This window comes from Gekko japonicus, unplaced genomic scaffold (assembly GCF_001447785.1).
Source record: "Gekko japonicus isolate JY-2015 unplaced genomic scaffold, Gekko_japonicus_V1.1 scaffold1069, whole genome shotgun sequence".
NCBI lineage: Eukaryota > Metazoa > Chordata > Lepidosauria > Squamata > Gekkonidae > Gekko > Gekko japonicus.
Genome location: NW_015167571.1, coordinates 519,535 through 530,930, shown reverse-complemented (window position 1 = coordinate 530,930; position 11,396 = coordinate 519,535). Strand labels below are relative to the sequence as shown.

General features: G+C 47.2%; 1 protein-coding gene across 1 annotated transcript in view; it reads right to left on the bottom strand.

The window, feature by feature from the left end:
- Positions 1 to 5,887: 5,887 nt before the first annotated feature.
- The window catches only part of TXNL1 (thioredoxin like 1), a 31,189-nt gene continuing 25,680 nt past the window's right edge, over positions 5,888 to 11,396 (bottom strand). The window contains exon 6 of the mRNA XM_015413854.1: positions 5,888 to 6,142. Coding sequence (XP_015269340.1) covers positions 6,113 to 6,142 — 30 coding nt within the window. The 3' untranslated portion in view covers positions 5,888 to 6,112. The remainder of the gene's footprint in view (positions 6,143 to 11,396) is intronic.

Below are 11,396 nucleotides of genomic sequence, written 5' to 3'. Positions count from 1 at the left end.
GGTATAAATCCAATCTCTTCTTCTTCTCTTCTTTATTTGGTTTTAGTGGTGCAAGTGGAGGCGTGGGGAATCAAACCCGGTTCTCCCAGATTAGAGTCCGCGCACTTAACCACTACATCAAACTGACTCTCCTCAAAGTTTCAAAGATCTTTTGGTAAAGAAAAAAATACTTCTTGGCAACATATTATCTACATTTAGTGTGATTACAAAGTTACCTCAGCTTTTACTATCAGTTCACCTCATACACCCTACCCGATTCCACCTCACCTTCCCCCTCCAACGTAAATATTTTGTTTAATTTGAACTTTCAAAAGCCTCTCATGTGCCAGTACAGAAGTGGAATATAAGCAGGTGATTTTTTTTCCTGTTTCCTCAAGTCCCTGGGCTGGGCCAACATCAAAATATATAATGTGATAGGGTGGGACAGCCACAGACCAACTAATAAGGAGAAAATAGATATAGCTCTGCAAGAAAGAAAGAAGAAAAAAAGGGGGGAAATCCTGTAAGGAAGGGGAGGGAGGGATAAAGGCAAAATCGCCATACACCCCCAGGCTAAACAGGCATCCCAAAGATCTCACCAGAGCCCCTGCACATTCCATTGTCAGTCACCTGAGCCAGTCACCTGCAGATACCCCCCAAGGGTCCTGAAATATAAGCCCAATCATTTCCACCAACTGGTGGCGGCTACAAGCATGGACGGCTTCGATAGGCATATGGAGCAGAGGTCCATCAGTGGCTATTAGCCACAAGGTATAGATAGGGGCTCTGGGGCAAGTGATGCTCTGTCTTCTTGGTGCTTGGGGGGGTCAACAGTGGGAGGGCTTCTAATGTCCTGGCCCCACTGGTGGACCTCCTGATGGCACCTGGTATTTTTGGCCACTGTGTGACAGAGTGTTGGACTAGATGGGCCTTTGGCCTGATCCAACATTGGCGTCTCTTATGTTATGTTAAGAAAAAGAGGTTATCAGAAGCCTACCCTCCCCAGCTCTTCCTCTTTTGAGTTTGTCTCCATCCACAGACCTTCTGCTACTGACATGCAATGAGGATCACGTCTACAGGACAGGCAGGGTACAACTTTATCTCTCCCTTTGTACTTTCCCCTCTTTGAACCTTGCCCCTCCCACCCTTCCTCCTCTCTTGCTTCTTACCTTACTACCTGCCCCAATTCTTTGCCACCTGGCTATTGTTTGCTGGCTCCCCATAGCTTCCTTGGCCTTCTACTCCAAGGCCGGAACCTCCTCCCTTCCAGCCATCCAGACCATCTTTGGGGACAACCCGACACCTTTCTCTGCTCCCAGGTGGGTTTTCCTCTGTGCTAGTCAAGGGGGAAGGACACATTCCTTGTGAGGGTATATTAGACACTTGGATTTGCCAGTTGAGATGAATGGAGTGCATCACGCAAGACTGGAGGCCCATCCCATTGGGAGTATCTCCCTGAAGTTGGTGGAGGAACATTCCATCAAGTCACAGATGACTTATGGTGCCCCCATAGCGTTTTCAAGGCAAGAGGTGAACAGTGGTGTTTGCCATTGCCTGCCTCTGCACAGCAACTGTGGAGTTCCATGATCGCCTCCCATCTAAATTTTAACTAGGGCCGGCCCTGCTTAGCTTCCAGAACGGAAGGGATTGGGCTAGCATAGGCTGTCCAGATCTACCGTAAGCCCAATCATTTCAAGCCCGCTGAAGTTGTCCTCCCACCTCTCCATGGAAAGGCTGGCTCAAGGTGTATGGTCATTCCCAAATAAGGGGGACCCGTTGCCTCTTATAAAAGGGGCTGCGGTGGCTCAAATGGTTTACTGAACTGCAGACCGGAAGGTCAGTCGTTCAGCAGTTCGAGACCCCAATGCCGCATGACGGAGTGAGCTCCTGTCTCTGGTCCCCGCTCCTGCCAACCTAGGAGTTCAAAAGCAAGAATTTGCAAGTAGATAAATAGGTACTGCTTCAGTGGGAAGGTAACAGCATTCCGTGCCAGCCATATGACCATGGAAATGTCTTCGGACAGCGCTGTCTCTTTGGCTTCGAAACGGAGATGAGCACCGCACCCTAGCGTCGGATTCGACTGGCTTTCGAGCAAGGGAAACCTTTTACCTTTACTATTGCCTCTTATGACCGCTGACTCCTAGTCGAACCAGTGACGACAGCACATGGCTCCCTACTTGGCGCTGGCAGGAAGTACAGGTCCAAGAGGCAAATACCTGTTGCTGTCGATAGTTGGAAGGCAGTCGAGGAAAGGCAGAACATCAGCTCCCTGCTTATGGCATTGCCCTAAGCGGTGGCTTGGCCAAAGAACCAGCTCGTTTCCTTTGCTAACTCACTTCAATTTTCCAAGGCGGCTTCCACAGGAGATATTTCTCATGGACTGCGTCCAACTCTTTGTGCGCGAGAATTTAGCTGAGTTATAATGCTTATATCTGCCAAGACGTGGCAAAAAATTGCCTGCGGCATTTAACAAAAGAACCCAGAATGCTAATGAGGCTAGGATTTAAATTTTTTGTTGGGATTTATTGTACTTAGAAACGCAACAAAATTTAAGTCAACAAAGTAATTATTCCAATTAAAATGTCTTTGTTAGAAACTGACTGCGAATTAGAAAAGCAGCCACATACGGACATGGCGCTGGTCAGCGTACGACTTAGGGGGAAAATTCTGGAAGAGGGCTCTTTGCCAAGGAGATTTACAGAAAAAGGCTTAAAGCAATTGAGCCTAGACACTCGTCCCTCGATAAAAGATAACTATCTGCCTTAAACATTTCGGTAGAAAACCTCCCACGGAGATAATATAATGCCATTAAAAGTTTAGCCACAAATGTGAAAAAGAAAAGGGGCTCCAAACAGGCAGATATCAGAAATATCTGCCAATGACAGTTTTCCCCTCTCCCACTGAGCTGAAATCTGGGGAAAGAAAGGGAAGGGGGTGCAGATTAGAAAAGTACCTCTGCAAAGTTAGGCACTTTGGACAATACTAAAATCCAAAAGGATTCAGTATCCTGTATCATGACATGCGCTCTTTCAATTTTTTTTGCTCTCAAGTCACCGCTTGACTTATGGTGACCCCTATAAGGTTTTCAAAGCAAGAGACAAACAGAGGTGGTTTGCCATCGCCTGCCAATACACAGCAGCCCTGGACTTCCTCGGTGGTCTCCCATCCAAGTATGAACCAGAGCTGCCCCTGCTTAGCTTCCAAGGTCTGACAAGACCAAACTAGCCTGGGCTATCCACATTAGAGCTGTTTTGCCTTTACCACAACACCATGCAGCAGGTAAGTATGAGAAAATGTTCTGCAAAACGTAGTTCCATGGCCTATCATGTTGGCATCTGGATAAGTATTTGCAGCACAGCTGAAAGAAGTGTAGCAGGAAATTCAAACCAAAGCAGGCATGCGCTGGCCAAGTGCTGGCCATAATGAAGAAAAGATTGGATTTATACCCTGCCCTTCACTCGGAGTCTCAGAGCTGCTTACAAACTCCTTTCCCTTCTCCTCAACACAACAGACACCCTGTGAGGTAGGTGGGGCTGAGGGAGCTCTTTCAAGAACTGCTCTTTCAAGGACAGGAGGCAAATGAACTATGGCTTGCCCAAGGTCATCCAGCAGCTGCAAGTGGAGGAGTGGGGAATCAAACCCAGTTCTCCCAGAATAGAGTCCGCGCACTTAACCACTGCACCAAACTGGCTCCAAATGAAGTATCCCCATCAGAGAACATTTTGAAGACAGCTATTCAGATGTTACATTCTGGCTCAACACTGCCAGAGTGCAAAGGTTTGGCCCAACTGGGCATCCAAGAAGCTAGTAAGTCTCCTTGCCCCTGTTGCAGTAGTATTATGGGAGGGGCTGTGGCTCAGTGGCAGAGCTTCTGCTCGGCATGCAGAAGGTCCCAGGTTCAATCCTTGTCGTCTCCAGTAGGTGATGGGAAAGACCTCTGCCTGAGACCCTGGAGGGCCCTTCTAGGAAGGGGACTTGGCTGAGTGGCAGAGCTTCTGCTTGGCATGCAGAAGGTCCCAGTTCAATCCTTGTCGTCTCCAGTTAAAAGGACCAGGCAGGAGGTGATGGGGAAAGACCTCTGCTTGAGACGCTGGAGGGTTGCTGCCGCCAGTCACAGTGGACAAGACTGCATCTGACGGACGGATGGTCTCATTCAGTAGAAGGCGGCTTCAGGTGGATGAACTGGAAAGGCGAAGTGGACTGCCTCCACCACCACCACACACAATTTTAACCGCCAGCTTTCAATAGTCCATACAGATGTAATTCTGTATTATTAAAGGCAGAGGATAGCAGACTTCTGAGACAAAGAGGACAGTCGGTCAATTCTGCCCCACGCAGGCAGGCTTAAAATGTTGCTGCAGCAGGAGCAGCAAGATCACTTTTCGGATCGGTCCATACACTGGAAAACCAGCAGCTCCTTTTGCTGGGCATGGTGCAGTCAATGCTCCCTCTAAGCAACAGAGTCCTGTGAGCAAAAATTCGACTTTGTGAGCTATCGGCATTAAAGTGGTGAGCGAGCGATTTGGCTACGGCATAAATTAGTTTGCTCTGGAGCCCTCCTTCCTGGGCGAAGGCAAAAATGTGTGAGCCGGAGGTTAAAAAAAAACCCTGAGCAAGCTCACACTAACTCAGCTTAGAAGGAACACTGGGTGCAATATAAGCACTCGAGCAAAACCAACATGAAGCCTGCACAAGAGGGGGTCAGCAACAAGCCACCTTTAAGCCTGAGTTTCCCCAGCGATGTCTTTGGTCCCTCCAGTGGTCATTCCCGAAGGCAAAAAAATGTGCAATAGGGATCTGTGGACCTTGACAGTGCACTAGCACATGTGGGCCTGGAGTATCCTGACTCCCACACCCCCGTTAAAGAGGGCTACTCTAGCAAAACCGGCTGCAAATCGGAGCCTTATGACACACAGGCAGAAGCCGGGGTTGTCAAAAGGCAAACTATTTCCTTTAAAATACCTCGGTACAGCTTAGAATAGGAAGGGTATTGAAAACAGATCAGCCAATATCATAATGCCCCTATATAAATCAATGGTGCGACCTCATTTGGAATACTGTGTGCAGTTCTGGTCACCACACCTTAAAAAGGATATTATAGCTTTGGGAAAAGTGCAGAAAAGGGCAACTCGAATGATAAAAGGGTTGGAACACTTTCCCTATAAGGAAAGGTTAAGGCGCTTAGGGCTCTTTAGCTTGGAGAAACGACGACTGAGGGGAGACATGATTGAGGTTTATAAGATTATGCACGGGAAAGAGCAGGTAGAGAAAGAGGTACTTTTCTCCCTTTCTCACAATACAAGAACTCGTGGGCACTCTATGAAATTGCTGAGCGGTCGGGTTAGAACGGATAAGAGGAAGTACTTCTTCACCCAAAGAGTGATTAACACTTGGTATTCACTGCCACAGGAAGTGGTGGCGGCTACAAGCATGGACGGCTTCAAGTGGGAATCAGATAAGCATATGGAGCAGAGGTCCATCAGTGGCTATTAGCCACAAGGTATAGATAGGGACTCTGGGGCAAGTGATGCTCTGTCATCTTGGTGCTTGGGGGGTGGGGGGTCAACAGTGGGAGGGCTTCTAGTGTCCTGGCCCCACTGGTGGACCTCCTGATGGCACTGGTATTTCTGGCCACTGTGTGATACAGAGTGTTGGACTGGATGAGCCTTTGGCCTGAGCCAACATTGGCATCTCTTATGTTCTTATGTCCTTATCGCTTAGTACGATCCTCCTCTAAACCAGACACTTATAGAACATTAAGGATGTTTAGAAATCTTCAGCAAGGGGGTGGAAAAGATAAAACCCAAGAACAAGCGACGAGTCCCGGCTCCAACCTCCTGAAGTGATCTTCAGCTCAGGAAAAGCCGAATTGTCCACTGTGCAGCTTGGCAAAATTAATGAATTTTATTTACAAATCCACGTCCCAAGATTACAACAGTAAACACTTGAGTGAAATCCCGTACTAACAAAAAAAAAAAAATGCAGCAATTTTTATTTGTAATGGTATTAAAATGGAACAGACGGAGAGTCTCTCTTGTGTTGGGGGGTCGAGCGGCTTCCCGGGAGTCTGAGATACACGTGATGATCTCGCGTTGATTGCAGTAAGGCCTTCCAGTGTTTTCTTCCTTGTGATCTAGTGGCTCTCTCCTTTCTTGCCTACCACCTGTCGGGAAGAGAAGGGTCAAGTTACTGCTTTTGGAGAACCGACAAAAAGACTCATACCCCCACAATTTAAGGAAGCTAGGGGCTGCTGCAAATATTTTTCTCTTCCACGTGCATCCCAGAGCTGGCAAGGATGGGGAAAACAGATCTTTACACCTAAGCGAGCCCCACGACAGAACTATAAAGGATCAAACGGGAAAACTGATAGTATTCAGACAACAAAGCAAGTCACCGCACACTCATTTTGAGTTATGAGAATACGTCAAAGTTGAACTGGAAACAATCCCCCCCCTCCCCAAACACCTGGGAACAGGACTAGCCTTTGGGGCCTACATTCAGATGGAAGCATCATTTTGTGTCCTGCTATGGAGTTAAACCCAAAGACAATCTCAGTAGCAGTCAAAATGGATTGCGAGGTACGGAACATTGCATCGTGACTATGGGCCTCTTCCTGTAACTCCATTAAGTTCCAGACTGTCAAACTGGACTTCCACCAGAACCTTGGAATGGAGAGCGATGGCCAATCCCATAAGACTCCTGGCAGGAACAGGTAGCTGTATCGATGGTTAACAACAGAGGTCATTTCGGGGGGGATCGCAGTTCCCCCGGGTGAGGTACGGGGGGCGGGGCACATGACGAAGCCCCACCCCCTGCTTTCGGCCGCCCCGCTTCCGGCCCTCATTCAGCCAGGAGGAGGCAGGAGAAGAGGGAGGGTAAGTTGCTTCCTCCCTGCCTCTCCCCACCCCTGCCTGCCTGGGGCCAGGGAGGGCCTTCGCGGGGCTTCCTTGCACTCCCGCCAGCCTTGCAGGTCCACCGCCGGGCGCCTCATGGGGCTCGGCAGTGGAGCTGCAAGGCCGGCGGTGGCGGCTGGGACCGTTGGGGGCGGGGTGTGTGGCCTTATGACACACTTCCGGTGATGTCCGGGGATGTGGTATATGCTAATGAGTTATGCTAATGAGTTCCCCTAGCTCTTTTTCTACGAAACGACCCCTGGTTAACAAGTTCTGATACTATGGTGCATCTGCACAAAAATCCAAGTTCTGATACTATGGTGCATCTGCACAAAAATCCAAGTTCTGATACTATGGTGCATCTGCACAAAAATCCAAGTTCTGATACTATGGTGCATCTGCACAAAAATCCAAGAGGGCCCTCCTGCCTGGGCTCGCCAGTGCCCAGAATCAGTTCTCTCATCCTTCCATTCTTGGCAGGGAACCCCACTGCAGTTAATGGGTCTGATTTCCACATATGTATTTCCTGGGAGCAAAGCGTGAGGCAGAAGCAGGTTTCAACGCACCGAGGTTCAAGCATTTAGTAGCAAGGTTTGAACACAAAAGAGTGAAAACATTTATCCTTCACTTGCGTTTAAAAAGCCAGGTGCTCCAGTTTGGAGTAAGTAGAGTTACATCCATGAATTAAATAATTACAAGGTTAGCAGAGGTAGACCGACCATCCCAAAAGGCAGAAAAATGCAATTCACTGCTGGTTGCTCTGAAACTGTCAGCTTGGAACGGTGGGCTCTAGCACTGACACTGGTGAGAACGTATAATGCCATCTCTCCATGGTCCAAGAAGGCTACAGCACTACAGAAACAGACGGCCACTGCACGGAATCGAGACGGTGGCCCATTGATTACAGCATGGAATCAAGATGGTGGCCCACTGATTCGTCGTGGGAACTCGAGGGACAGGACTGAGGTTGCTCAGACAGCAACAGAATCAGTTCTCTTATTCTTACATTCTTGGCAGTGAACCCCACTGCGATTCATAGGGCTTATTTCTACGTATGTATTTACTGGGAGCAGGACAGGTTTCAGCACACAGAGGTTCAAGCACTTAGTAGCAAGGTGTGAACATGTCAACCATAAGCCATCTATGAAAAGAGATCTGTTCTCAAATTAGGGATGAACTTTTGGAGTCACAGCTTATGCAGGAACCTGTAACCCTATGTGTACATACACCTGGCTGCTGTACTAACAGGAAAGGCTACTTCTGCCCACTGTGGACCACTTCGGCAGAGTGGGAGGACGGTGAGAAGATAAAATCCCAATCCAGTTTTATCACCTTTGATTTCAGAAGACACCCAAGCACAGTAACCCTCAAGCTATCTTCTCTTGTCAAGTTAACAGAAGGGTACCTACCCAAAAGCTACACTGGGGGTCATTCATTCCATAGGTCAACTTATACACTATGCATTCAAAAAGACAGTTTTCAGCATTATTTGATAACAAAGATGTGAAAATATTCGGTCTCCCGGACAGCAGGAGGAAGCCTGATAACTTCTGAAGTCCAATATCTGGTATTCAGCACTGATCTGTACAGTGTACAGCAAAATACCCCAAATATTCCCCCTGACCCCCCAAATCAAGGCTAGCCTAATGGAGCAGAATACAGATGGTGCTATACAGCGGCATGCAGATAGGACCTTTCTGAAGAGAGTGTACAAAAGTAAAACTAGTATCTCACATCACCACAATATTGTGTAAAAAAAATTCCAACCAGTTAAGATTTGATTAATTATGTTATAAAAAGGGGAAATTAAACCAGACCAAAAGAGTGAAACATTTATTCTTCACTTGTGTTTAAAAAGCAAGGTGCTTCAGTTTGGATTAAGCAGAGTTACATCCATGAATTAAAACAATTATGAGGTTAGCAGAGCTAGACCGACCGTCTCAAAAAATATTACGTCTATACCATTCAGAAGGGGGAAATGGTCAACTGGCCCATGTGTATTACCTGAAAGAAAATTAAACATTCTGGCATTGATATTTTTCAGCACAATCAGGACTGACTGCATAACTCTCTTCCTTACCAACCAAGCAACTTATATGCATGGCTAAAAAAAGAAATAGAGCAAATTGGTTATTAATCCAGCACTTTGGGTAGAAACTCTGTATGAATTGTTTTCCTCCACTGGGGATGAATTCTGTTCAGATACTTTATTGTGGTGGGGAGAGGTGAATGACTTTACCAGCCTTCTGAAGAAAGTTAAGAGTCCAGTGGCACCTGTAAGACCAACAAAGTTTCATTCTGGGTATAAGCTTCCACACTTCATTGGATACACTGTCAGTGTATCTGATGAAGTGTTGTTGTTCAGTCGCACAGTCGAGTCCGACTCTTCGCGACCCCATGGACCAGATCCCGCCAGGCCTTCCTGTCTTCCGCCGTCCTCTGAAGTTTGCTCAATTTCATGTTCGTTGCATCTATGACACTGTCTAACCATCTCATCCTTTGCCGTCCCCGTCTTCTTTGACCTTCAATCTTTCCCAGCATCAGGGTCTTCTCCAGTGAGTGCTCCCTTCTCATTTGGTGGCCAAAGTATTTGAGCTTCAGTTTCAGTATCTGGCCTTCCAGGGAACAGTCGGGGTTGATTTCTTTTAGGATTGGCTGATTTGATCTTCTTGCAGTCCAAGGGACTCTCAAGAGTCTTCTCCAGCACTAAGTGTCCATGCACACAAAAGCTTATTCCCAGAATGAAACCTTGTTGGCCTCAAAGGTGCCACTGACTCAAACTTTGTTCTGTTGCTTCAGACCAACACGGCTACCCACCTGAATCTTACAGACTTTTGATGATTGTTAGAAGTAACTTCTAGCCAGGCCATAGCAGGTAAGCCAAGGTACCACCCATCAGGAGCTCAAGCTTGCTCCCGCCCTCTGGTAGTACAGGAGCCAATGGGCGCAGCCAGTGTCCGTCCAGGCCCACCTCACTGGTGGCTGGGAACTGGGTCCCCCTCTGTCTCCTCCCAATCTAACTCACAGGATGGTGTGACATGCAATGAAGAGGGAAGAACCATGTATGCCACCTTCAACTCTTGGAAGGAAAGAGGGATAAAAATATAATGCAACCATCTGTCCTGGCTAAGTTTATGTTTTAAAGACAACTGGCCCATCAGCATTCGTTCTCTACTAGTACCAGCAAATGAAGATTTCAGCCTTATCTTAGCTTCCCACTAAATGGACATGCACTCTGCCCCCTGGTCCTTTCATTATATGTAGAATCCTGCTTCTCCAACCAAGACAATGGGCATTGTCCAACACCTTCCATTTTTAAGTGTACGCCTAACATTTTTGAAAGTGTGTGCCTGAATATATAAAAGGCAGCTTGCAATCACTTGAGGTGACATGAGCTAGATTAGAGTCCAGTGACACTTCAGAGACCAACAAGATTTCCCGGGCATAAGCTTTCGACAAGCAAAGCTCCTTTCATCCGGTGAAGCTCCCATATGACAGAGGGAGCTTTGGCTCTCAAAAGCTTATCTCCCCATTCCCCCCCCCCCAAAAAAAAAAACCTTGCAGGTCTCTTCTAAGGTCCTCCTGGACTCAAATCTAGTTTTTCTATGGCAGATCCAATATGACTCCCCTTCTGAAACTATCCAAGAGATGCTTGCATTTTATGCTGGGGAGCTGGAAAAGTAAGAAAATAACAGAAGCCATGCTGGATCAGGCCAATAGCCCATCCAGTCCAACACTCTGGGTCACACAGTGGCCACAAATACCAGGTGCCGTCAGGAGGTCCACCAGTGGGGCCAGAACTCCAGAAGTCCTCCCACTGTTGCCCCCCCAGCACTAAGAATACAGAGCATCACTTGCCCCAGACAGAGTGTTCCATCTATACCTTGTGGCTAATAGCCACTGATGGACCTCCGCTCCATATGTTGATCCAACCCCCTCCTGAAGCTACCTATGCCTGTAGCAGCTACAGCTTCTTGTGGCAGTGAATTCTGCATGTTTATTACTCTTTGGGTGGAGAAGCAGCGTGGAGTAACTTCACAAGTAGGTCCCAAAAGGCAGAGTAAGCTCACAAATGGGTCCAATTAAAAAGAAGAAGAAAAGTTTGAGTATCTCTACATTACCTGTGGCTGCTACCCTAGAACATCAGGGCCAGCCTAGAGTTTTAATTTTGTTATATGAAACTACAACAGAAATTAAACAAGGTAATAGCAGCTATTTTTTAAAGGTGATTTTCCTTTTTTAAGGAAAACTGCTAAGTAGGAAGCAGGCCAATACTTCCTACGTAAATTCTAGATCAAGATGGGTAGCCGTGTTAGCCTGTCTGTAGCAGTAAAAAAAGAGCAAGAGTCCAGGAGCACCTTGAAGACTAACAACATTTGTGGCAGGGGAGGAGCTTTCACGAGTCACGGCTCACTTCTGCCACAAATCTTGTTCTGATCCGCCCTGAGCCAGCTTGCGGGGAGGGCAGGATATGATTCAAAATACTAAATAAATAATAATTCTTTTTTATTATTATTATTTTTA